This window comes from Populus alba, chromosome 10, assembly GCF_005239225.2.
Source record: "Populus alba chromosome 10, ASM523922v2, whole genome shotgun sequence".
NCBI classification, from domain to species: Eukaryota; Viridiplantae; Streptophyta; class Magnoliopsida; order Malpighiales; family Salicaceae; genus Populus; species Populus alba.
The window spans coordinates 15,053,708-15,081,449 of NC_133293.1; the positions used below are offsets into that span (position 1 = coordinate 15,053,708).

Below are 27,742 nucleotides of genomic sequence, written 5' to 3' on the forward strand. Positions count from 1 at the left end.
CACCTGGAAAATAATGTGAAAAGGCTTAATAACTTCAACGTTCGGATTTCTTAATCTGAGAGGGCAATTGACTTGCTAGTTGATTACCATTGTGTCCTTGCTCTTTGTTTTTACTACTTATATATATATATATATATATATATATAATCATGGGGGTGTGACAGGTCACCTCTTTCCCCATCTAATCCTCTAACGGTAAAGACTTTATTCCACAGTATGGCAAAGGTGGCACTCCAATGTTCTACCAGCTAGCTGGTCTTCAATTCGAAATCTCAAACAATGGCATGAAAACTTTAGATTAAAGAGAATTCCTCCCGGGCCCAAAATCCTTTTGAATTTTTTATTTTTTTTTAAAAGCATGTTTTTGCCCTCTGTGCCAGTGAGAAATAAGATTTTGAGGTGTTTAGAACACGGTTAAATAGTGTTTCACATAAAATTAAATTTTTTTTATTTAAAGTTGTTTTTAAATTATTTTAATGTATTAATATTAATAATAATTTTTAAAAAATATTATTTTAGTATAATTGAAAATAAAAAATATTTTAAAAAATAACCACTATTATAATACCTAATTCACTCACAGAGGCCAGACTATCATGCGCTCTGCGGCCATGAGAACCCTGAAATTTACTCTGTTTTTTCTTGCGTGGTCCTTGAATCAATAATTACGCCGCATTACATGAGTGTTTAGCTCCAGAAAATAAAACTCCAGCCTTTTGATTTGTTTTTACTTTAGCTTACTGTTATTTGACACAGAAGTATAATTACAACACCCTCGCTTCCAAGATCACGATTCCATCAATGATTTATGCGTCGAGGAAAGGTGCGATCCATCCATCCAGAAGGTATGCAAGAGAGATCCACGTAGGTCAAACCTCAAAAGAGAAGATCCAATGTTGACGTCTAAGCTGAACATGTCCTAATCATCTGTAATTTAGATGTTTGGTCCCGGAGTATACCTAGAAAAATTCACCACGAAGGGAGAAGAATGTTTCTTGTCGTGTCCTCACGGCTTATCTTCGTCTATAAATGGGAGGACATGGCTTCTTCTTGCAAGGGGTTCTTTTATCTTTCCCTCTTCTAAATGCATGTCCGTGAGCTCTTTCTATGCCCTATATTCCCCCGTTATGTGCCCTTCTTAGGGCCTTTGGCTTTACGAGAGAAAGCCTGCCGAAGAAAAAAAAAATCTTTATTTTCCTTGTTTCTTTCTGTATTTTAAAAATATTTTTTAAAAAAATTTTAAATATTTTTTTATTAATTTTAAATTAATACATTTTTAGCATTTTTAAATTATCTTGATTTGCTCATCAGGGGTGGAGCAAGAAAAAAAATTAGGAGGGCCAAGTTATGAACTAGGGAGGCCAAGAAAAAATTACAATTATTTTTATTAAAATTACAAATATTTACAAGGGAGGGACATTTTCTTGTAGGGACCGGGGCCCCTACCAGCCCCCCTCTCTCCTGGTACTAATATCAAAAATAATTTTTAAAAAATAAAAAAAAATAATTAATATATATTTTAATATAAAAAATTATTAAAAAAACAATTATAACAAATTTTTTTACCCTGTTTTTTTGCTTTATTTCCTTTTCAGTTTTCTAGAACCCCTCCCCCCAGCAGTGAAGGAAAAGCTCCCTGGAAAGAATGCTAGCCCCTAACAGTCTAGCACGTTGTTCCTTATACCTGTAATGAACGCGCTTTTACATCGGAGAAACAGGCAAAAATGTATCACTCTATAGGTCAAGGTTGTAGATTTCATTTTATTTCCTTCAGAGGAACCGGGATATATCATTTTAGTTTTAAAAAACAATAACCCGGAATAGATTTTATCTCCCTTGGGATTTCAGCTCTTTCTATAAATTCAGCCCAAATTCAAGTCGAAATGTTTTGGTTGCATTCCAACTAAATATTATTTTTTTTTATTTTTTTTTAAATAATTATTTAATTTTACACTATAAATTATATTGTTCAATCTAATTATTGGATGAAGCTACAATTTTACAAGGAATCTCATAATATATTATTAAATCTCATATTAAATATTAAACTTTTAGGGCAATTGAAATTTAAAAAGACCGTGCGAGATTATGGATATTGATGATATTTTTATAATTTTGTTTGAGCTTGTAATTTTGTTTTGAAATATTAATTTTTTGTTTTGTTTTTTAAAATTATTTTTTTTTTATTTTATTGTTCAACAAAAAATTTATTAAAAATCAAGTTTTTTAATTTATTTTATTTTGAATTATTATAGCCTCATAATCTCGATTATAAATTTAAAAAATTAATTTAAATTAATTTAATATATTATTGTTATATATATATATATATATAACTGAAGAACCTTAAAACCACATGTTAAAATACTCTAAAACAAAAAAAAATACTATTTCAATTGAAAAAACAGAAAGTCAACCAGAAACAAAATTGATAAGCTTGGCATACGCTATTTATAATTTACACGTAACGAAGTAGCACGTGAAGAGAACCAAAAATGTTTAGCTTTTTTTAACGTCATAGTTTTGATAACGTTTGGTCTAGATCGTTAGATTCAGACGGTGAATAGAAAAGGAAAAGGAGAGTAAAAGACAAGGAAAAAAGAAAAAACAACCAAGCAAAAGCTGTAAGAGAGCATGCAGGGATTCTTTCTTGAGTTTTTTTTTATTATTCTAAATTAAATTTGTATATATCAAGATAATTTCTTCCATGAAGTGCATATGATTTTCTAATTATTACTTATCTTGAGTGTGTTCTGTCTAATTTCTATACGAACTATAATTTAATTTGAGAGTACTGACCTCTCGTGATCAAATGAATATTGCCCTCTTCTTTTTAATTGTTGATTTTTTTTTCTTTTATCAAAATTAAAATCTAAAATATGAAAGCAAAATAAATATTTTCGTGTTACTTAAGTTTAGAGAGAGAGAGAGAGAGAGAGAGAGAGAGAGAGAGAGGTAAAATAGTTTAGAGAAAGACAGTGAGTTTCGTAAAAGGAGCAGAGGAATAATAATGACAGCAAACCATAAAAAAACCAAATGAGAGAGAAAGAAAAAAGCCTAATAATTAAGCTCTGAAAGTGATATATATATAAAAAGAAAAAGCAGAGAGAGAGGAAAAAAAAAAGAAAACGAAAAGAGCTTCTTGACCCCTCAAAAATCCTCTTCTTTAAGAAATCAAGACAAGCAAGTCAGAGATAGAAAGAAAGAAAGAAAGAAAGATTTAAATGAACTGATTTATTGAGAAGCCAAGAAAATGGAAAGCACAGCACCACAAGCAGAGGAGCTCCTAAAAAAAATCCAACAACTTGAAGCTGGACACCAACATCTTCAACAACAAATGTCAAAGCTCAAGCTTTCCTCTACTACTACCGATCCAAAACCAACCCAACAAAGGTCCCATTCTATATCTCCACAAAGGTCTGGTCCCAGGAATCGGGTTGCTGGTGGGCCAACCGTGTCGAGTTTTGAGGCTGCTTGGAAGAAGGGTTCTGCTTCATTTAGACATTCATCGCCTTTACAGAGAGAAAGTAGAAGTTTGAATAGTAATAATGTTAGCGATGGTCACAGTAATGGCGGTGGAGAAGGAGGAGATGGTAATAGAGGAGGACCTTCTTCTGTGAAGTTTACTGATAAACAATATTTGAATATATTGCAGTCCGTGGGACAGTCTGTTCATATTTTTGATCATTCAGGTCGTATTATTTACTGGTAAGTTTGCTATGTTTCTTAAAGATTTCTTTCTTCTTTTGCATTTTCGTTTCACATCTTTGTCATTTGGGGTTGTTGTTTGTGTGTATGGTGTGTTTCTTTTGGTTTGAACTTTGGGCGTTGTTGTAACTGTAGATATGTTGGTGGTTGACTATGGAAATTGTGATTCCGATTTCTGAATTTGATTGGTATTAGATGATAGTCCCTTTTAATCTGAGTTGTAATATAAATTTGTGCTTTTGAACGAGTTTCGCGTGATTTTTTTTTTTCTGGGTTTTTCTAGTTTATGCGGAAATTGAAGGCATTGATTTGTGGGGTTTACGTGTATTGTTATGATTGTGCAGGAACCGAACAGCCGAGAACCTTTATGGTTATTCAGCTGCAGAAGCTCTTGGTCAGGATGCTATTGAGCTGCTAATTGATCCTCGGGATTATGCAGTGGCAAATGGTATTGTTCAAAGAGTTAGTATGGGGGAGAAATGGACAGGGAAGTTTCCGGTTAAGAATAAAATGGCGGAGAGGTTTACAGTTGTTGCTACCAATACTCCTTTATACGATGATGATGGTGCTTTGGTTGGGATTATTTGCGTGTCGAGTGATTCACGACCTTTTCAAGGAGTGGGGGTTGCATTGTTGGATTCGAGGAACTTGGAAGCAGAGTCAAGCTATAGTTCGCCCAGGACTATCGTCATGAGCAAACTTGGTCTTGATTCTCAACAGCCCTTGCAAGCAGCAGTAGCGTCAAAAATATCAAATTTGGTCAGTCTATTAGTTTTTTTGTGTTCTTATGTATTTAACTATACAGCGTTGCCTGTCTTGATTGTTAGAATCACCAAAACAGGCATCCAGGGTGAGCAACAAAGTCAAGTCCAAAATCCGGCCGGGAGAGAACAGCATGGATCGTGAAGGAGGGAGTGGGGACAGTCACTATTCTGACCATGGGTACTCAGATGCAGCTCTATCTGACCATCGGGAGGATGCAAATTCTAGTGGAGCTAGTACACCAAGAGGAGATGTACATCTATCTCCTTTTGGTGTATTTTCCCATCTTGACGACAGGTCCCCAGCACAATCATGCAGAGAATCTGGTGATGAGAGCGAAGGAAAGCCTGCAATTCACAAGAACTTTACCTCAAAGGCAGAAGCATGGATTGGTAAGAAAGGGCTGTCATGGCCCTGGAAAGGGAATGAAAAGGAAGGCTCAGAAGCAAGGACTACACGTTTTGGGTGGCCTTGGTCGCAAAATGATCAAGAGAGTGAAACATTTCATCAGAGAAGTCCCTCTTCCGGTGCAAAATCTGAAAACCATGTCAGTGAAAGTAATCGGCCTGCCAATAATGAGGCATCTGGGTCCTGGTCTTCTTCAATTAATGTTAACAGCACAAGCAGTGCCAGTAGTTGTGGAAGTACCAGCAGTACTGTGAATAAGGTGGACCCAGACACTGATTGCTTGGATTATGAAATATTATGGGAAGACTTGACTATTGGAGAGCAAATTGGGCAAGGTAATTATCTTTAAATTGAAAAGTGTCCTTCTAGAGTATCGACTCTAAAATGTCCTTTGGTTGAGCTACTCGTCTGTATTTAATCTTTCCTGAACTTGAAATTTTTTGCATCCTCATTGAATGTCTAGTGACAAATAACAGTGATCTGTCATAATGCTTCTTTAGCTTTGATCTTTAAGCTGGGATGTTTTGCTTGGCTACACTTCATTTGCATTCTCACTTAACCACTTTTACTTTATATTCCTGCAGGTTCTTGTGGAACTGTATATCATGCCCTGTGGTATGGATCAGTATGTTCTCTTGCTCTTTTCCTTTGAAACATCTTTATTCTCAATGACGCGTAATCACAAGATGTATATGAATTCAGATACTTGAGATAAGATACAGCATTGTGCCTGCCATCTATCCTAATCTAAGGCTTTCATTTCTGTTCATTATGGATAATATGAATAGAAGCAAACTCAAGTTAAAATTGCCTAGTCTGAACTTTGTAAGCATATATGTCTATGACATTGATATGTCTTACATAAACCACATAAATGGGATGTTATGTGCATTTAGTGTATACATGACTCTGCTTTCTTATTCTTACAGAATAAGATGCTGCCTTGTGAGCTAGGATCTCTATGAAGCTTTAATTGTGTTTCGCATTGAGTGGAATGAGGAAAAGAAGCAAAATGAACTTTGTGGTGATGATATTTTATTTATCCTTGGTTGAGCAAAACTCATTTTGTTTCAGGATGTTGCTGTCAAAGTATTCTCCAAGCAAGAGTATTCAGATGATGTTATACTTGCATTTAAACAAGAGGTGGGATTCCAGTATCTCAACAAAATCTTAGCTACAGTTTCTTGCTTCCTTGTTAGCCCAACAGGATCATAGTTACAGTTTCTTGCCATTTAAATGCATTTCAAATTGGGATGTTTCTAGTATGTTTCCAAGCATCTTTCTATGCATGCTCCATTTTAACCAATTCCATTTCCTTCTTCTTTTTTTACCTGCTACAAACTGGTCCGTGTGTACATGATTTCCATTGTCTTAAAATTGCCAACCTTGCAATCATTGTCATATTAACTTTTTTTATTAAAGGCCATTTCTTTAGAAGATCTTATTGTCTGTAATGAATATCAATGCTTGGGTTGGTGTAGACAAGTGACGCCATTTAACTGAAGGCTTTGAAGTCTGTAAATATGTAAATTAAGATAATAAGAATCAAAATGCTGGTCAACTGGACTGCACTAGCCTTAGTTGGACACATATGAGCAATACGAGATTTTCTTAGTGGATTTGCTTAAAGCTGTATTATGGTTACTGGTATTGTCAAATCTTGATTTGTGTTTGGGGAATGTGGTAGAGGTTGAGGTTTGTGCACGGGGCTCACAAATAAAGCATGAAAAAGCAAGAAAAACTAGCTTTTGTTGACGAGGTTTGTGCATGGTTGGGTTGTACCTAACCTCAGCCTCAACTTCTACCACATTCTCAAACACTCTGCTAGGTCTTGCTTGAAGGATTGGGTAATTTTGGGATTCAGATTTGGGAATATATCATATCTTGCATTGTTATATAATGATATGCTCCCCTTCCCTGTTTTAATATAACATCAATGCCCCTTTTCTTTTCATTCATGAAGGTATCTCTCATGAAGAGACTCCGGCATCCAAATGTTTTGCTCTTCATGGGTGCTGTGACTTCACCTCAGCGTCTCTGCATTGTTACAGAGTTCCTCCCACGGTAATTTTGAACTCCATCTCAACAACATGAATGATGAACTTTCAGTTTTCTTACTTTTCAGTGTGCCAACTAAAAAATGGCACATGATTTGTGTAGGGTGTCATATGATTGAAATTAACTTTTAAATTCCTGAAACAGAAGATAATGTACTTTTCAGTAACTGTTCTATTTCCTGTTGATGCAGTGGAAGTTTGTTTCGCTTACTGCAGAGGAACACAACCAAACTAGATTGGAGACGGCGCGCTCATATGGCAATGGATATTGTGAGTGGTGAATTTTTTATAAATATACTTCCTGGTAGGAATTATTGCTTGTTGTAGTGCTAAAACTCTTGGGCCTGTAAGGAATGCTGAAGGTTGACGATGTCTCTGAATTGTTCCTTCTATGATCCCACCTTGTTGGGACCAAAATGGTGCAATGACTGTTTTGTTTTCTTGTTGAGGATCTCTATGGTTTTTGCATTTGTTTGGGGTTCTTGAGGTGTTCTGATTGATTCTTAATAATGAAGTGTATCTCATCCTTTATTTTATTGTTTGAATCCTCTACAGGCTCGAGGTATGAACTATCTTCATCATTACAACCCGCCTATCATTCATCGTGATCTGAAGTCTTCAAATCTCTTAGTTGACAAGAACTGGACTGTAAAGGTTTGTCATTAATTATTAGTATTTTCTCATGCAATTTGTTTGGTTTTGTTTTTAACTTCAGGTTGAGACATCTTGGATGTCTTCTTCTTCTTCTTCTTTTCCATTGAGGTGAAAATATAATTATATTTGACCAGGTTGGAGATTTTGGTTTATCACGTCTAAAGCATGAAACTTATTTGACAACAAAGACTGGGAAGGGAACGGTACTACAAGTTTTGTTACTTTATCTTATCAAAATAGTCATTCTGTAATTGTTATGATTAGGCTGCTTAAAAAATTAAGGTCAAATTCTCACTCTACTACCTTTATTTTGTCGTTGTAGCCTCAATGGATGGCACCCGAAGCTCTCCGTAATGAACCCTCCGATGAAAAGTATGTTCTACCCCTTGGGCTGGGAAAACACTAAACTTGAAATTGATTTCTTTTCTGCTGTTTGGTTTCCTTTAGGTCTGATGTATACAGCTATGGAGTGATACTCTGGGAGCTTGCCACTGAGAAGATTCCTTGGGATAATCTCAACTCAATGCAGGTATAGTTCTCACTTGAAAACTTCTGAGGATATTTCTCTTAGGAAAGCAAAGACTAAACTGTTGTGTATGCTAATATACAGTCGTTGAGTGCTTGAACAGTATAATACATTGCTGCCAGCACCTGCTCTGGATGTCCAGGCAGAGCCTTTTCAAATTTTCAATTCGGCAAATAATAAATAATGCTAACATAGCACTGCACATACGAACTATAGTTTGTTTTGTGTACTTGCAGGTGATTGGAGCTGTAGGGTTCATGAACCAACAGCTCGAGATTCCAAAAGATGTGGATCCACAGTGGGCTTCTATAATTGGAAGTTGCTGGCACAGGTGCTTATTTTCTTCCACTTGATTCTAAAAGAAGGGCTTTAAGAGTTAAGCAAATTTACCCTTGCTGGAGGTGCTTCTATGGCTGGTTAGGGTGGTTATTAGACTTCCACGACTTTAAATTAATCGACATACAAATGCTCGATGATTTCTGGCTATAAAATAATGAGGGTTCAAAGTTTTGATCCTAGTTGGCGACTCTTATTTCTATTTTCTTTCTATTTCATATTTTAGCCCACAGTCTTATGTTTGTCCTGTATCATCATGAATGTATTATCTTTTGGAACTACACATCAGCATAAATGTAGATGCATGAATTAATACCCTGGGTAGAGCTAAATGGAGGATGCATGTAACCAACACCAAGTGGTCAAACTAGGATTTAATGGGTTGGCTAGTAGATGTGTATGAAATGCTTATGATTATAAAGTTATGATGGTTGTCTTGTTTGACTTGGGCTGTGTAGATTTTTCAATTATTGTTGGAAGTTATCTGATGTTGTCTTGTGGATTTCATTTTGATGGTGAATATATTACAGAATAATTATGTTTGGTCTAAGGTATTTGATTAAGACGTAGTTATTCTGGAAAGTGAAATCATTTGTCTTGCCACCCTTTTTTTACAGTTCTCAATTATCTATATTCCCAATTTTCAAAACTTTCTAATGGTTAAATTCATAACTTTGTCTAAACCAGTGATCCACAGTGCCGTCCAACTTTCCAGGAATTGCTGGAAAAGCTCAGAGATCTTCAGAGACAATATGCCATTCAATTCCAGGCAGCCCGTTCCTCAGCTGGAGATAACACACAGAAGGAACTGTAGGTCAGATTCATTGCTTGTCTCTTTAGCATGGCCACGGATTGGAATGACTTTGCTTTCCAAAAGGCTCGTGTCCACCCCCAAGTGCTGGTGAAGAGAATGTTTACTAGGATAGCCCACGGATTGCCACTAAAGGCATGTGGTATTGGCATGGAAAAGCTCACGCCAGATAGACAAAGAACAGGAAAGGAAGAGGAGAGGGTAGTTGACATCCTTGTGAGCTGCTTGATTTTTTATGGTGATTGGGTGGGTTGGATGTTTGTTTATTTACTAACAAGATTGAAATCTTCGACATCCGTCAGTGGTGCCGTGTGATTGGAATTGTGTTGGTTGGATTCATGCAAACCCGTCAGTGATTTCAATGTGAGAGATGTTTAGGACCACTTAGAAGGTTGTCGGAAAACACAGTTTTTAATTGATCAAATAAGAGCGAGATCAGATAACTGTCTTTCCTCGGTAATATTTCTCTACATGCTTGTATAAACGTGATGGATTTGGTTGCCCTAATTTTTGCATTTCTATCTCTCCCATTCGGGCAATTCTAGAAGTAAGCACTCAGCTTGCATGAATTAATCCAAGGTTTTTTTTTATCTTTTTTTATTTATTTGTATAAGATGGTGCGATCTAAGTTGGCGCATACCCTTTGATGCTCTTCTAGTTGAGGTTCGGTTATACTTAGCTTGACTTGTGTTTGAGGAGAGACAGACGGGGGAAAAAAAAAGTTATCAAGGGAAGCGAACCCTCTTATTTGAAATGATAAAATGGGGGCACAAGGCCAGTTAAAAATACATAAGATGCTTTGCCCCAATTGCAGCTACACTACAAACACGCTTTGCCAAGCCTCCGATGGTAAAAATTCAGTGCGTCTAAAGATGCTCTTTCGAGATGCTTTTAATTGGTTTTGATATTTTTATATTAAAACAATGCATTTTCAATTTAAAATCATCTTCAGCGTTACCGAACACATGTGATGAGCAATAGTTCTTCCTCGAAGTTCCCATGTATGGTGGATTATTGATCACAGGAATTGAAAAAAATGTTAGGCAAGGATATAAATCTATGTAGTTGGGAATCGCTGATTTCCTGGATACAGTTTTTGAAACGCATAGCAAGCATGTTTACAGAGACCATCAACTCCAAACATTTTATGCAAATGGAAAGGAAAAAAAGAAAAATTAACTTCCACATTGGCATTCGAAAAGAATTCTTCATGTAGCTCGTTCTCAGAAAATTTTAAGCCCCCGGCATTCCCAACGTGTTTCTAGTGAAGAAGATGTCGAATAGCAGCAACAGCATCGCCTTTGTGCTCTCGTAAGGTTCTCTCTGCTACCTTCTTGTCCAACTGGTGTCGACATCAAAGAAAAATGCTATAAGCCACTGGCAGATGCAAATTGAAATCCGTTAATGCAAATGGAAAAATACTAGGAAAGTAACCTCTAATTCATTTGCAATTATGTCAACATCAGCTGCGTTGATCTTCACAGCAGCCAGTTCTTTCTCCCTGTCAAGCAGAACAAGAATAATGTTTAGTTGAAAAGAAAAAGACATTCAATAGGTAACAGCCCAAGAAAAATGAAGACATACAAAAAGACGGGAATAAATTTCCAAGAAAATAGTTATGCAGCAGTGCCTACTGCTTTACATGTGAAATATTGCATGATTGAACTTCTGAGCAAGGCACAGAATTCTGCAATCGAGAGATCTGAAATACCAGCTCAGAGGGAGAAAAAAGACTCACATCTGTGTGTAAACGAAATGACTTAAAAGAATAAATAAAAGTTGTTGAACAAGTGCTATGTGGAAGTATTTATCCTATACAGGAACTCAAAACACATTTATATTGGATACTGATATGTTCAATGTAATACACAAACCAGTACATCACAGGATGGTCTCCGATGTCATCAAACTATGATGAACCCATTGAAGTTTCAGTCTTTCAAGACAAAGTCTTACTAAATATTTGCTAAGAAATACCCGTTAAAGATTTGACATAACTAAGAGTTCTCTCTCCCCCTATCCTTTTGATTACTCTATAACTCTCATTTAAACTTCAAAACGAAGCATTAACACATCGTATCCACCTGAATAAAATTAAACCAGGGCTGAACATCATTAAGAAACCCGACTAGGCTCAAATAATCTGTTTGCATTATTATGTAAATATCATAAATCATGTCACGTTCAGTAAAACATATCCATTTGTGGTGAGCAAGTCCAGAACATTTGATTTAATAATAACTAGAGAACAAGCTACTGCTCTAAATTATTTAGCCAAACCCCCTCCCCCGAATAAAATGAAACTTAGCTTCAAATTACAACAGAATATTCTCAGTAGATCAAGAAAAGAAATAATCCACGTACAGGCAAAGTCTCTTAATAAGACCATCGACTATTAAATGCTCTAATAATCAAGATATTAAGTCTGCAGTTACAATAAAATAAAATCGGGTACCTCAATCTCATAGCATTGGCATCAGCTTCAGCAGAAGAAGCAATGGAAGCCATAGCTTCCTGAACACGGGTAGAATCAAGTTGGCGATCTTCAACACGGTCAGTGAGTTTATCAAGTGCTTTGCTTTGTTGCTGTAAATCTTTCGAATCGACTACTCTATCTATTCCTCCTTCGTCCCCACCTTCCATTTTTTCAATTTTCAAGCTTTTGCTTCTTCTACTTAATTTTTTTAGCTACTAAAACCCTAGATTGCCTCACCCCAGGACTGTTTGTTTTTCTATTCTCGAATAGGGACGAGGTTAAAGTTAGGAAAGGACTAAAGCAGCCCTCACCTGACCCGACCACCTTCCAGCCCCGCAAGTTGGTGTTTTTTAAAAGAGAATTTTTTTTAATACATTAAAATGTTATTTTAAAAAAAAAATCTTAATTTTACTTTTTACAAGTCATAAAAATATATCAATTTAATATTTTTAAATTAATTATATTTTAAAAATACATTAAAAAAAAAAACCCACCGCACTCCTTCAATATTCTATCAATTGGAGGCTATTGAATATGATGTTGTTTTTTTATTATTTTTTTTTATTTGTGACGAGTATGTTTGGGCTATCATTCAAGGATTAAGATTTTTTATTTGTTGTTAATAATAATATTAGTAGTATTAGTAATAAATAAATAAAAATTTATGTTATGGGACTATGCATTATTATTTTGTAAAAAAAAATAGTATTTAGGTGTCATAAACATATTTTAAAGCAGGAATAAAATTTTATGACTGGAGTTATTGTCATGATTATTCAATTAAGATGTTTTCATTTTAACCATTTGATTAAAAAAAACAGTAAATTGAAAAAAAAATCACCATAACTTGAAAAACAAGCCTTTTTTCCCATGGTAAAAAATGATATAGTTTAATTTTTAATGAATTAAATATAGAACGATGGGATTGGGTAAAAAATGAACAAATAAGGATCTGGATAAACTAGGATTAGCATGATGGACATATAATTTGTGCGACAAGGGTTGAGTCAGCCTAGGAGTACTCGCTAAAACCGTGTTCTAGGTCATGAGGTTAAAATGACATATTATAAAAGAAGTAAAAAAAAACCACAAATCCATTTTTCAAAAAAAAAAATGTTGAATGATGAAATAAAAAAATAATATTAGCCCTTGTTAACTTTTTAAAATCGTGACCTGGGTTGTTAGATTGAAAGCACCTTGCATGAAAAAACCATAATTATCAATAAATAATTATTGAAAGATAAAATAAAAAAATAAATCACATAAAAAGATCAAGAACAAAAAAATATAAATTAAAATAATAAAGATAGAAATAAAAAAATAATAGAGGGCAACTACAAGTATTTTGTTGGAGGGTGACATTGAAAAGAAAAATAATTATAACAAAACGATAAAAAATAAAAAGAATGAGGATAAAATTAGAAAACATAATATATCATAATTTTATATTGGTTTATGAAATTGAAAACCAATAAAACTTTTTCAAAAAAGCCAAGCAAAAAAAAATTAAGAACCAAATTGACATAACATATATGATAAAATAGAATTAGATGTTAAATTAAAAACAAATAAAACCTTAACAAAACAGCCGAGAACAAAAATTAAAAATAAAAAAAAAAAACAAGGATTGAAGTTGTACCAACAACAAAAATTATCATTTTTTGATTTATGTGGAAGGAAAGAGAAAAGAAAAAGATAAAAATAAAGTCCAATGACAAACCTCCCCAACACCATCAACACGCATTGTACCAAAAAGAGGACATGATGTTGCTTCGTAGGCACAATGAAAATGGATTTTTTTGCTTTATAGAGATGTTGCACGTGGCGTCTAAAGAATACGGGTGCCTTTCATATGCCTACAATTTTTTAAACTAAAATAACATTTAATCTATGTAAAAAAAATTAAATTACCCTCCATAAAACTAGTAACAACAAAAAAATCCTTTGCTAAGATGGTAGAATGGGGGAGCAAAGCCACTTAAAAATCCAGAAGATGCTTTGCCCCAATTACAGCTACACTACAAACATGCTTTGCCAAATCTCCGATGGTAAAAATCGTTTACTGAGATGGTAGGTTACTCAACGAGTTTCATTGCGTCTAAAAATGCAAAAAAAAAAAAAAAGGAAATACCTAAGGCCATATAGATGCATGTTTTTAATTTCTTTGATTTTTAGGGTGGAGTTGTCATTTCATCCTGTAACAAAATAAAAAAACAAAAAAACCCTTATCTATCATTAAAAAAGAATGACTTTGAGAGTAGTTGAGATATTTTATTGTGCTTTAAAAATTATAAAAGACACAGATACTTTTGGTGAATCTTTAATAACTAGTATATAGTATGAAAATACTAAAATATCCCTATCTCCATACATTTGTGTTTTTTCTAGGAATAGCAAAATGATAATTAAATTGTCATGGTAAATAGTAATATGAGCTATACGTGAAGTGGTTTTCCCTTTCCCTTCATTTTTTTTTTTTTAATTGTTGTGTTGTGTTTTGTTATATGATCAGGGGCCAAATTGAACTCCTTCAAAAAAACCAAGGACCAAAGTCAACTTTTGCCATATTAAAACCTGAAATACGAAGGAAAAAAAAATTCATGACCAAGATGTAAATAAATAGAATTACACGGGCTAAATTCATGCTTCAATAAATCATACTTTTACCCGGATTTGCACTATAACTACATGGGCTGCACCGCTGCAGTAAGCCCTCTGTTGACCACTGAGCACAGAAGAAATCGAGGTGAGTATTTATACATCCAAGCCCACATGAAAGAGTTACCTGGATCTGCACCACGTGGCAGTCCGTACCGATAGATTTATTGAAGGGTACCATTTAACCGTATATTTAGTAAAATATAAATATATTGACTCCTCAGTTGCGAGTTATTGGCCTTGATCATTCATCATGTCATGGATTTTCAGCGAAGATACTCGTACATAATGAATAATTAAATTTTAATTAAAAATAAAATCTTTAGAATGAATTAATAAAACTTAAATTTAAGAGGCAGTTGAGGTTTGATAATCATTCAAGTTGCTATAAAAATAATATTAAACCATTTTCAATATCCCATTCAAAAACTTATTCGCTGAGGTAGTTAATTAATAAATAATTTTAAGGGATATATATTAATTAGTTAGTTTTGAGTTTGTTTTTAAAATTACCGGTTCGAGTCTCATAAATTTTAGAGTCACTAAAAATATATATAATTGTTAACTTTAAGATTCGTGGAATCAGTCGAGATACGAGTAATCTAATTCAGACAATTACATTAATAATAAAATAAATAAGTCTTGGAATCTTAATAATCAAACCCTTATATGTTTGGATTTTATTATCCTTATCATTTATAATTAAATTAAAAATTAAGTATACCGTAACTTTTTCTCAAAAATACATGTTGAAAAAACGTAAAATTACTATTAATATCTCACGAGTTTTTGAATTAGACAATTTCTTTTATTCGGACTCTCGTCACCATTGTGCATGTGAAGTACATAAACAATACTCTGAATCTATTCACAAGTATTTCGAAGTATAGTTAAAGCACTTGATCATAATTTGGTTCCCAGTAAACTTGTAGCTTTAAAGATCATAGTAGCCACAAAGAAGAAACAAGCTGGAAGAAGATAATCACCGGGGAGGAGGGTGCACGTCCGTAGGGGAGGAGCTGGTCGGCCGGGGACCCAGTCCAGCTGGGTATATAGATGATAATGGCGAGTCGGTTGTTTTTTAAATTATTATTTTTTAAACAGCCCAGTACTGTCGGTAGTACTAGTTATTTAAATAAAGTCAAATGATCCTCACCAGCCTATTTGCCGCTGCGTTATCTGACATTTTTAAGTAAAAAGTCAGCTATGTCATAAATACTACGAAGATCATATCTTGACGGTCATACTGTATATATTCTTCGAACAATATTTTTTAATGACGAGATCGAATTCGGATCCACACCAGTTGTAGAGAAATTTATCTCATTTTCCAACCAATGAACAAGTCATTCTATGATGATTTTAATCTGTGCACTTCTAAAATCAAGATTACATCCATGCACGGTCATGTCAAAGATCCAAGCCATGGAATCTAGGACTATAAAAATCCACGAGGGAATGCAATCTTATGACCTGAACTAACCTGAATGAGAGAAGTTAGATCGATGATGTGTATATTTTACCATCTATATATGTTAATTTACCCTAACAGCTCTAATTAAAAGAAATTAAAGAAGCCACGCATAAAAAATACTGACTGTGAATATATAAGTTAATACTTTTTTTAAATATATACAAAATATTGATAGTATTAAAAATATTTTAAGCCTTTTGAGTCTAATAATTATGCTAGAATGACTTGAGTCTGCCGGCAATACCAGATCCAAACGACAAGAGTCTTGAGTTTTACTGCCAAACTAGACTCAAGCAAACAACAAACAAATATAGAATAATTGTATACTTTAGTTGTTAGGAGAAAGAAATTAAAGAAAAAACACAAATAATTAATCATTAACGGTAATCTAACCATGATAACTTTACACGCGACACCCCATGTAGAAGAGACTTGCATATTTATCTAGACAGTGCATAGCCAGATTTGACCACTGGAAGGTCACACATTTCTTTAATAACGTAGGTATTGTCTACTTGTAGAGACGTGTAGAACACGTGCCAATATTTTTTTGAAAAATAAAATAAAAAAGATAACATAAAAATACTAAAACATCCATTACGATCTTCTTAATTATACAGTATCCTTTTACTACCACAATTTACAGTATTTTATATCTAAAACTACAACGAAAATCCCGCATTTAGCTTTCTTTATAATTTTCATGTAAAGCCGGCCTGGTACGCCTTCTGAATATATATATATATATCAGAATTACCCCGTGGTTTTATTGCTAGACGAATCCAAACCTTCGTAATTCGTTGTGCGCGCGCGCGCGCGAAGATAGAAGGGGCGGTGAGTGAAAGACAGGTACTTGCACAATAGGGGAGTAGTTGAGAGCTCAAGGACAGCATCTTAATGAGCTTACCGGCCAATAAGTGCCATGCTGAAAGAGAGTTGAATTTTTGCGCCATTTCTTTAAAACAGCAATCCCTAGAGTCCGTGTATAATGCTGATATATTGATAGAAAGAAATAAATCTTGATTTAATCGAACTGCGTCATTAATGCTTTACTATTAGCCGGTCTTCAGTATAAATAAGCTCGCCCTACTGGTGATCTTTTCATAACCAAGCAATACATTCCCTCCTCGAGAAATTTGAAAGATGGGGAGATTTTCAAGCAAATATGCTGGCGTTTTAGCTGTGGTGTTTGTGTTAGTGTTGGGGTTAGCAGAGTGTAGAAAAATAGAAAAAGATGGCTTAGGAGGTGGTGCTGGAGGAGGTGGAGGCTTTGGTGGTGGTGGTGGCCTCGGAGGAGGCAAAGGTGGAGGAATAGGTGGCGGTGTTGGAGGAGGGGGTGGTGCTGGCGGTGGCTTCGGAGGAGGCAAGGGTGGAGGTGGAGGTATTGGAGGTGGCAAAGGTGGGGGCATAGGGGGTGGTGTAGGTGGGGGTTCTGGTGGTGGTCTCGGAGGAGGAAAAGGTGGAGGAATAGGTGGCGGTGTTGGAGGAGGAGGTGGTGCTGGCGGTGGCTTAGGAGGAGGCAAGGGTGGCGGCGGCGGCGGCATTGGAGGTGGCAAAGGTGGAGGCATTGGGGGTGGTGCTGGCGGTGGCTTCGGAGGAGGCAAGGGTGGTGGTGGAGGCATTGGAGGTGGAAAAGGTGGGGGCATTGGGGGTGGTGTAGGTGGGGGATCTGGTGGTGGCTTCGGAGGTGGAGCTGGAGGAGGTGGTGGTGCCAGTGGCGGTGTAGGTGGGGGAGTTGGAGGCGGCTTTGGAGGTGGCAAGGGTGGTGGTGGAGGCATTGGAGGTGGAGCTGGAGGTGGTGGTGGTGCAGGAGGAGGATTTGGTGGAGGAGCCGGAGGTGGCAGTGGATTTGGAGGAGGCAAAGGTGGAGGAGGAGGTTTTGGTGGCGGGCATTAATAATTCCTAAATTAAGCGATCTTGTAACGTCATATGCTTGTGCATGGGATATTTGCAATCGTATGTATCAATAGTTTTATCATGTTGTAACCTAGTAATGAAGATCTCAACACGAACGAATAAAGAGAGCTTGTATTATCCTGCATCATTTTCTTACACGCACACACATTCAATCCTTTACAAGAGGAAGAAATTGAAATTATCCGCATCGCTTTATGCAAGCGGAAATTCTCTTGGAAGTAGAATCGAAATTATAAACAAGAAGCTAGAAAAGCGAATGATCTGAACATATACCGGAAAGGTTGAAATGCATCATTATAACATTAGCTTCTTTCATGTGACTTGGCACAGCAAATCAAGGTCATCGCCTGATTCAGGTAAGTGTACTAGACCTAGAGGCTGAGCTAGATATGAAAACCTAGCTAGAGATTTTGGTACGTAGATTCCCCATGATACCGACAGCGTATTACATGCAAGTTCACTAGACTGGAGAATGCCAGCTCTGGAATCAACAGTATTATTACAGTGGCATCTGTGTTCCTAATCGCCAACAATCTAATAATTCTGCCAAACTGGGAGCCATTCTTTGCCATTAATGAAATCAACGGACATGAAACTTCTAGCTTCTTCTTCAGTAAGTTGTTTCGACCAAGGGGCGTGGTTTTCAGAATCGGCTCCTGGTCCATGGCACTTGTATTCTGCCTGGTAAAGACTTCTGTTATAATTCATGAAGCAAGCATTGATTTATTCACATCAGATTAATAGATTGCATAAAGAATATTATCATGCAAATTTTGAACACAAGAAATGATATTAATCAAGGCTCATATTTATACATGAATGCTTAAGCAGCTTAGCAGAGGACTCCATATGCATTAGGTGGATTTAATTTGATCAGTTGTCTGTTTGAGAGAGAATGATTTTCTTCTAATTCAGATAAAAAGATGGCCATTCCTTTTCCCGTTTATTAAAAAGGTATCGTAAATGTATATTAATTTGTGCATAGATATGTTTTGATCCTGGAAGATCTTAGCAAGCTTTTCAAGCAGTAAATTCATTTATTGATGGCTGTGTCCTTCTCTGAATCAGTTAGCTCAGTCTTACAACAAAAAATTGAAGAGCTTACCGCAAATCTTTCAGGATCAAGATATATCTACGCTGATATGTATACTATATGGTGCGTGTTTGTTGCAGTACATTATGTTCATACTGGGAATGCTTAAAGTTCTGCATGATTATAATTGACTTATTATTCATTTTTGTTTCACAGGCTTCGAAAATGCGAACTATGCTTGCTGCCATCTTCGAAAATGCAAAAACAAATTCTGAATTCTTGAATTGTTCACATAAATTAATGACGAGAATTCCACAATGTGATGCTGAGTGTTTGTAATGATTGTGAAAAGGAATGTCCATCAGTTTTATTTGAATAAAGAGAAATTTATTGCCCCTCAAACTGCTATTTTCAAGTCCAAAAAGAATTATACAAAAAAGGAGTTTTTTTTTCTAAACTCTTCAAGCTACATAGCCTCGTAGATGGTGTTTTTACCAGCAAATTCTTTATCTTTTAGTTAATCTTTATTCTCGGTTTAGAAAGCACTCAAAATCCATGTTCTAAATTTGTTAGTTGTGCGAAAGTGGGGATTTCACAGACTTTGCCCATTGACGGTGTTATCTAACTGAGATGAATTCACTGATTATAGCTGGGGTGACCCTTTGCCTCTGGAACATCATTGCTTCCACAGTTAAATAACTTTAAAAGAATTAGTGCTACGTGGAATAACAATAATGCATTATGGGTTAAAAATGCTCATCGCGGAATTACCAATTCCTGGAGGTCTATACAGGCATAACCCCTTGGTGCGAGCATTGTCAGGCATAGAGATAAGTGCTAGTTGGCTTTCGATCCTGCCTTTTTGAGAGGTAGTTGCCTTTTTACATGGACGCAAACAGACACCCGTCCCAAAGCAGAGCAGAAGGGCAAGCTATAACACATTCTATACCACTTTGAGTCTGAAATTCTATTTCAAATCTTAATTTTTGTTGCATGCATTTTGTAAAATTAAAATATCTCTCTCTCTCTTTTCTAAATAAATACCTAAAATTTTTTGATAGCAATAGCTTAACTAGTTAAGTTATATATTAGCTCCCTAAAAGTTACTAGTTTGAATTTTGCAAACCTCAAGGCCACCAAAAGTTTATATAGTGGTTAACTTCAAGGCCTGTAGAGTAGTTCGAAGGGCGCGTAAAGCTGATCTGACATCAAGTTTAATTAAAAAATAAAAACACCTAAAACTAAAGTATTATATTCTATCTCCAATAACATTGAAATAATCCATTTATGATGTATTGCAAAAATAGTTAAAAAATTAAATTAGTGTTTTGGATTGGGTAGGAATTGTTTTTTAAAATATTTTTTATTTTTTAAAATTTATTTTTCACTTCTATATATCAAAACTATTTAAAATTATAAAAACATAGTCTGAGAAAAAAATTTCAATTTTTTTTTAAATATTTCTAAATTAAACAACAAACGACAATATTGACAACTTCACAACACTCGTACACTCACCGCTAATTTTTCTAGGTAAGTCAAAAATTAACCATGTGACCAATTCTCTGTCATGTTCAATGCACATTACGACTATGATGATTACTTCGCACTGTAACTTTATATTACACGGTAAAATTTAAATTTGCTCTCTCACAATTACAATTTTATCCCTAGATATCAAATTGCACGTCCTTTTTTTTTCATAAACAACGTCGTTTTTTCAGAAAATTTAATATTTTCTATTAAAGAATCAAAATAGAAGACTCCAATTTTAGCAATTTAAGATTTGCCTTATACGGCGGTGGTTGGCGGCGCCCAGCACTGGTTAGAGCACTTATCAAGGCAGAGTCAAGACGTTGATCCTGATCCTATCCACTAAGCTTTCTTACACGCAAACCAATAAACAACAAAACCTCAACAAAAACGTCATTCAGATCAATCAAGCCACCGAAAGACGAGTAACGTTCACTTCTCCGACTTGAAAATGGATCAAACCCGAATCGAAAACCTCATCCTGGTCACTCGAGACCGAAACGGCATCGCGACGATCACAATAAACCGACCCAAATCGCTAAACTCCTTGACGAGGCCTATGATGGTGCGTTTAGCCCATCAAATCAATGCCTTGGGTAAGGACGAATCAGTTCGGGTCATCATTTTAACTGGGTCGGGTCGGGCTTTTTGTTCGGGTGTGGATCTGACTGCCGCGGAGGAGGTGTTTAAAGGGGATGTGAAGGATGTTGAGACCAACACGGTTGCCCAAATGGAGCTGTGCAAAAAGCCCATTATTGGAGCCATTAATGGGTTTGCAGTTACTGCTGGGTTTGAAATTGCACTTGCTTGTGATATTTTGATTGCTGCTAAAGGAGCTAAGTTTATGGATACTCATTCCAGGTTCGTTGTATTTTATATGCCGTTAAGGTAAAGTTGTGCGTGCTTGTATTTTGGTTTCACACTTCGATGAATATGGTAAAACGGTTTAGGAGCTTGAAAGAAAGAGCTATTCTAGTGTTCATAGTAGAATCTGCTTAGCTTGAATGAGCAACAGTTGAATGTTTTTTTGGGATATAGAAGGTATTCACTTTTTTGGTGGAATTTGTGATTTAATTCACTTTTAATCTGTTAAATGTTCCGTGCAATTCTTGTTTAACATCGAGGGGCTCATTTTATCTTGGACTACACCTTCCTATCTTTTCTTTTCTTTTTCTTTAGAATTACAATCTCCTATCTTAATCCCTTATGAATGACTTAGGTTTCATCCTTGGCAATTACCATCCGATTCGTTTACTGCAGCTGCCGAGTTTGGAGCGCCCCCCCACCCTTCATTTCATATAATTTTGATTTATTTATATATTTTTTTTCAGATAAAACAAGGTTTTCCATTCAAATAATAAACTTTTTAATCTTGTACAAGCGGAGAAATTTTTTTATAGAAAGATAAGTTTGTATTCATAATTCACATCCATAATTCATCTGAGACATGACATCCATACTGATAAAGAAGTTCTATACATAATAAAAAATCTAACAAAAAATAGAGAAATAAAACTTATAAAAGACTCAACGCTAGGTAAGATAAAGAGAATGCTGAATGCCCTTTTATCAAAACATTTAATGATACCACCTTAAAGAAAAAGCAGCCACAGGCCACAGAGATGGAGAAGAAAGAGAGACTAATATCACATGTGAAAGAAATCGTATGTTAGCTATTGGCTTATTGCATGGATTATTCTTGGAAATAAGAGGCAAAACGTGGAAAACTGGACCTTTGCCTGGACACATGCTTACTTGCTTTTAGGTTATTAGGCTACTTTGCTAGACTCTATCTACTTAGTTTACAAGGGAATCGATACTTCATACTTAGAAATGAACTATGTTCAATTTTTGGAGAATGCATCCAGTTTCTCTCTCTCTTTTTTTTCTCGTTTATGTAATGGCCGGTACCATATAATTTTGAGGTGCTATAGTCAGGGCACATAATGAGCACTAAAGTTTTTTTTTTTTTTTTTTTTTTTTGGGGGGGGGGGGTTGCTGTGGCCACCCCTTGTCGACTCATAGCATCTCCCATGTTTATTGAGTTACAACTACTGCATTAACTGAATTGTAAAATGGAGTCCATTATCAAACAATTATGGTCTACACGGAGTTGGCCCTTCTGCGATTTAATAATCCCAACTCTTTAAAATCCTGTGTAATGGTCGGCGTCTCCCATTTCAATGGCACCATTCTTGCTTATATATCTAAGGTCTTATGTTGTTGCCAGTCAATGCTTTTAAGTGATAGGCTCATGGTGCCACACAAAAGCTATGTTAATTTAATGTGTAATGTTATCTAATGTTAACTTTTATGTTCTTGTTCTTAGCTTGTCCCCTCTAGGGCAATCTTTTTAGTGTGTGTTAAAAATAAAAATGTTTGCTTGAATTGCCTGTGAAGGTTTGGGATATTTCCTTCATGGGGCCTCTCGCAGAAGCTTTCACGCATTATAGGGGCCAACAGGGCACGCGAAGCATCTCTAACAGCTATGCCAATTTCTGCAGAGCAAGCTGAGAGGTGGGGTTTGGTTAACCATGTTGTGGAAGAAGGTGAAGTGCTGAGGAAAGCCCAAGAAGTTGCAGAGGCCATTGTGAAAAATAATCAAGACTTGGTGTTGAGATATAAGGCTGTTATTAATGATGGCCTGAAGTTGGACCTGGGTCATGCTCTTTCTTTAGAAAAGGTAGTTATTTGTTCACTGTTCTGAGTCTAGCATCATATGATAAAACAATGGAGCATTTCATTTTTGCGATTTAGGTTGCTGTTCTAAGACTGCATATATTTTCGGTCTGCCATTTTCTTTGCTATTAATTTCCTAGACTAGAAGGTGAATAAAATGAGGAGAAAAAGAAACATGAGGAGGACCTTTACAAGACAGCCCCCCCTTAACTCGTTGTAAAATATACTTGTATTCTTTTATGAGATTCTACAGGTGATGTAGTGTTAATGAAATATGCTAGCGTCACACTAGAAGTCAAATGTAACCATAGCAAAGTCATTTCTGTTCATCTGCTTCTTGATGGAACTTGCTCCAATCTCTCTTTTTTGGTACGTACTCTGTCACATAAATGTAGATCTTTCATTTCTCTTAGCTGAGGGATTTTCCAAAAGTTTTATAAGCATACATATACTACTTCTCTCTTGAATTGTTTGTTTTTTGGTTACTTGCTTATGTTTTACCTAATTTCATGTTTCAGCGAACTCGCTTTGTTATGGTTTTGCATAAATGTGCTTGTTTTTACCATCAACTACATCCTTATGTTATGCTAACAAATATTTTTTTCCCTGATTGCAAAATGGTTTGTTTCAGGAGAGGGCTCACGCATATTACAGTGGCATGAGCAAGGACCAGTTTCAGAAGATGCAGGAATTCATAGCTGGTCGGAGCTCCAAGAAACCTTCGAAGCTGTAACTTTCTAAATCGCCAAATTGTTCTGTTATTCTAAAAACCAACATGTTTTGTTCCTTAAAGGTGGGAAATCTGAGATCAATAAAATTATTTCATGTATAACCTGATTGGGTGGTTTGGACTTGTATGTTGCATTGAGTAATTTGTGCATGTCGTATTAGCTAAATTCAGTGATTTGCTCTTATGTTTGTATCGATTATTCAAATTGATCCCTGTAAAATAAATCTGGTCAATCAAATCCTTATGCTCTTACATTTTGGCCAATTTATCCCCTCACTCCAACAATTGGTAGAATTCACTACCATTTAAGAGGATAAGGCACACTTCTGTTTGTTTGGATTAATGCCAAGGTATTGTTGCGTGTCTCTGATGATTGGCTTGAAGCGAGATTTTCTTCGAAGAGGAAGCTCGGGGGCAGAAAGGTAACACCACATATTTCTAATAAGAGATTTAATAAATACACTTATTAGAGCTCGATTGGAAGTAGGAAGTTCGATTGACAATTGTTTTTTTTCTTTCAAAAAAGACACGAATAAATTAAAAACTAGGAAGACAGTCCGTTGTCGTCACTTCACACATAAGGAACATTCCTCCAGCATCAATCCATGGTTGCTCTGTAACGTGGACGGTCAGACCAGTCAGAATTAGCTTACCCTCCATCCTGTCCCGTTATATAGTTTGACGGAACAAGCAGTTTTCTTAGGCGAGCCTTTTTTTAACGGCTCCCACGCTCACTCACAGTGGAGGCTCTCTCTCACTCCGTAAACAGAATATTGCTATTTTTTCAAGGATAAGGCCTTATCACATGGTTAGTTACCAGTCACCATCGCACATTTCTTTCACTACTTGAACAAAGCGTCGCGATCATATCTCTTTCAATGCAAAATATGAAGAGAATTCTTCTGTGAGGATTCTGGGAAATTTGGATGTTCCCGAGAATAAAATAAAACTTGGATGTTGTATGTGAATCTTACTTGGAGTTCATGCTCAAGGGCTACTGGGTGCCTTCGGTAACGTATTACAAGGTTTTTTTTATTTAATTAAGAGCATATTTTTTAAAACGAAATTAAAAATATAAGATCTATACAAATCCTAAGTGTTTTCACTAGAAGTAAACGGAAGCTGGCGTGTTTGTGCTGAAAGTGACTATACATTGAACGGAAGCTTGTGTAATAAAATTTATAGGATTGCAGTGCCATAAATCAACCAGACCAGCCACGTGTGCTTTAAGGATCCTTCGTGGAACCCATCACGCTCAGCTGCTGCTCGATCGCTGCTTTTTCACTTGGCACCCGATGGGTCCCACATCACATAGCCCCCCCAGGATTTAAGGCATTTTGTGCAAACCCTTTTAAACTTGCATCGGTTTTGCAGTGTTAATTTTTTCGGAGAAATTTCATTTATTTGTTTATTTTGAAAAACGAAAATAATGGAGAATAAGATTAGTCGGATCTGCCCACAATTTGATCAGAACCTTTTTTAAAAGTGTGATTTTGATTTTTTTAAAGTGTTTTTTATTTATAAATATATTAAAATAATATTTTTATTTTTATTTTTAATATTAACTCATCAAAATAATTTAAAAATACTAAAAATATATTAATTTTTAAAAAATATAAATCTTTTTAAAAACAAGATATAAATCATATTTTAAGAGAGGCCATAGTGCCTAGCCCACAAATCGAACTTTCCTTTCGATGATGCTCAAATCACGGTCAAATTCCATTTCGCATCATGGACCCACTAATGAATGCCTCGCAGTACATCATTAATTCTATTCGTATTCTACCAAACAATTTAAGACACAAAACCTCTCCCCCTCACTTCTTATCAAAATGGCTCTCTCTTTACCCTCTCTAGAACCCCAACAACAGCAACAGCGAACCACCACCAATCGTGAGATCCAAGAGATCGACATTTTTCATCAATTCGACGTCGTGTCCGACTCATCAGACCACCACTACCTTCACATCAAAAACAGTAGCAGCAAAAAAACCAAAGGTGAGGGAGATTCTTTCACAAATATCTCAAGCGGGGCTTCCAAGAAGATCATGCAGGAATGGAAAATCCTCGAAAAACACCTCCCTGATTCAATCTACGTTCGTGTGTACGAGAATCGAATCGATCTCTTAAGGGCAGTAATCATAGGAGCCGCAGGTACACCATACCATGATGGACTTTACTTCTTTGACATTGCTTTCCCACCGGATTACCCGGTCCAACCCCCTTTGGTTTATTACAGATCATTCGGGTTAAGAATCAACCCGAATTTATACGCCAATGGGCGGGTTTGCTTAAGTCTATTAAACACTTGGCCCGGTAAAAAAAAAGAGAAATGGAATTCAAGTGAATCCACAGTACTTCAAGTCCTGGTCTCCTTGCAGGCCCTTGTTTTGAATGAGAAACCTTATTATAACGAACCGGGTAGTGGGGTGTTACCGGGTCGGGCCATATGGGAGAAGAAATCTAATGCTTATAGTGAGAATGTTTTTTTCTTGTCTTGCAAGACAATGTTGTTTTTATCACGTAGGCCACCAAATAATTTTGAAGGTTTTGTTGCTAGTCATTTTAGAGAGAAGGCAAGTGTTATCTTATCAGCTTGTAATGCCTATATTAATGGTCAGGTTAGAGTTGGGCTTTATAGAAACGATGGGTCATCTTCAAGTTGTAAATCATCGTCGCCTGTTCATGTCTCAGAGAAATTTAAAGGGTTGATGGGTCAACTATATCCACAGTTGGTTTCGGCTTTCAAGATAAATGGAGCTTCTTTGGGGGATTTTCTGGAGCAGTTAAAGCAGCCGGTCGAGAAGAAAACGCTGTCGTTTAATAGGAAAACAGTCAGGATGTTTTTTGGGAAACTAAAGAAAGTTTTGGGGTTAAAGAAGGAGAATAGCAGTGGCGAGAGTGGGGTCAAAGGGAAGGGTTCTTGATGGAGGTGAAAGGGACCGCGGCGGGATTTTTTATTTTGCTTTATCAAGTTACTTTAGAATTTTTACAATTTTTGATGATGACGAGGATGGCTACTGTTATAAGATTTTGAATCTTGTGCTGTTAACATGGAAGTAAATATTATAGCTTTTTTATTAGAAGATAAATAAAGTTAAAACCTGGTTGTTGCGTAAAAGGATACGATTTGTCGGGAGTTTGTTTCGTGTTTGTTGCGTTCTTGTTTCTCCTTGCGTGTTGTGTTGTGTTTTTCTCTCTTCTCATGGCAATGCTTACACTGTATTAGTTAGAGTCAGTTTGGAAAGCTGTTAAATCTGTGTTTTTAAAAATTTCAATTTATTTTTTTTATTAAAATTAAATGTGGTTTATACCTTTTGGATTGTTTTGATGTAATGATATTAAAAATAATTTTTAAAAAATAAAAAAACATCATTGATATATATTTCAGCACAAAAAAGTTATTTGAAAAACAATCTACACTGCTAAACACGCTCTTAATCTGACTTTGCTGATGTAGGAATTTTTCTAATCTACCTCTCAATATTTAAATATTGATTGGTAGTAAAAAAATTTTAAAAAATTATAAATTCATTCTAAATTTCAAATAAACACAAAAAAAAACATAGGAATTTCCTAAAATAATGCTAAAAGCATTTTTCTTTCACAAGTAAAAATTATTTTTTGAATTTTTTATTTATTTCTATTGTAATTTGTGTGACAAAAACAAAAACCTTCTCTATAAAATTGTCAAAATAAATTTTTAAAAAATGTTTTCTAAGCAGTCTTTTAGAAGTTTTAAATACTTATTCAAAACAAAACTAAACTAAACTGATGATCTAAAAAATATTGGATTCAATTATAAATTGAATTAAAAATTAAAATTTAATCCCAAAACTAAACTAAAATAAAAATTTAAACTAAACAAAAAAAAAGTTTAAAATTAATACAAAATATAAAAATTTTCATAAAAAAAAAATCAAACACTCAAATTATAAAGAGCTCAAGAAAACATCCATTAAAAACACTAAACATAA

General features: G+C 35.4%; 4 protein-coding genes across 5 annotated transcripts; 3 read left to right on the forward strand and 1 right to left on the reverse strand.

Moving 5' to 3' along the window:
* The first annotated feature begins 3,067 nt into the window (after window positions 1-3,067).
* Window positions 3,068-9,862, forward strand: LOC118046148 (uncharacterized). 2 transcript variants are annotated; one of them, XM_035054946.2, is made up of 13 exons: window positions 3,071-3,708; window positions 4,053-4,467; window positions 4,550-5,213; window positions 5,463-5,503; window positions 5,953-6,021; window positions 6,842-6,942; window positions 7,127-7,205; window positions 7,491-7,589; window positions 7,724-7,792; window positions 7,912-7,961; window positions 8,037-8,118; window positions 8,352-8,446; window positions 9,139-9,862. In XM_035054946.2, the coding sequence occupies exons 1-13, from the start codon at window positions 3,254-3,256 to the stop codon at window positions 9,263-9,265; spliced, it is 2,346 nt and encodes a 781-aa protein (XP_034910837.1). In that variant the 5' UTR covers window positions 3,071-3,253; the 3' UTR covers window positions 9,266-9,862. The 2 variants fall into 2 exon arrangements, with proteins under 2 accessions (XP_073267989.1, XP_034910837.1); XM_073411888.1 differs by lacking the exon at window positions 9,139-9,862 and having other exon boundaries at window positions 3,068-3,708; window positions 8,332-8,428.
* Window positions 9,863-10,289: 427 nt separating this feature from the next.
* Window positions 10,290-12,026, reverse strand: LOC118046159 (uncharacterized). Its single transcript, XM_035054955.2, has 3 exons — window positions 11,718-12,026; window positions 10,697-10,763; window positions 10,290-10,604 (listed from the first exon to the last, which is right to left on the reverse strand). The coding sequence occupies exons 1-3, from the start codon at window positions 11,903-11,905 to the stop codon at window positions 10,524-10,526; spliced, it is 336 nt and encodes a 111-aa protein (XP_034910846.1). The 5' UTR covers window positions 11,906-12,026; the 3' UTR covers window positions 10,290-10,523.
* An 8,570-nt stretch (window positions 12,027-20,596) lies between these two features.
* LOC118046139 (probable enoyl-CoA hydratase 1, peroxisomal) lies at window positions 20,597-23,864 on the forward strand. Its single transcript, XM_035054940.2, has 3 exons — window positions 20,597-21,214; window positions 22,754-23,036; window positions 23,664-23,864. The coding sequence occupies exons 1-3, from the start codon at window positions 20,805-20,807 to the stop codon at window positions 23,763-23,765; spliced, it is 795 nt and encodes a 264-aa protein (XP_034910831.1). The 5' UTR covers window positions 20,597-20,804; the 3' UTR covers window positions 23,766-23,864.
* A 1,683-nt stretch (window positions 23,865-25,547) lies between these two features.
* LOC118046126 (putative ubiquitin-conjugating enzyme E2 38) lies at window positions 25,548-26,882 on the forward strand. Its single transcript, XM_035054926.2, has one exon. It carries the CDS (start codon window positions 25,598-25,600, stop codon window positions 26,690-26,692), a length of 1,095 nt encoding a protein of 364 aa, XP_034910817.1. The 5' UTR covers window positions 25,548-25,597; the 3' UTR covers window positions 26,693-26,882.
* Window positions 26,883-27,742: the final 860 nt, after the last annotated feature.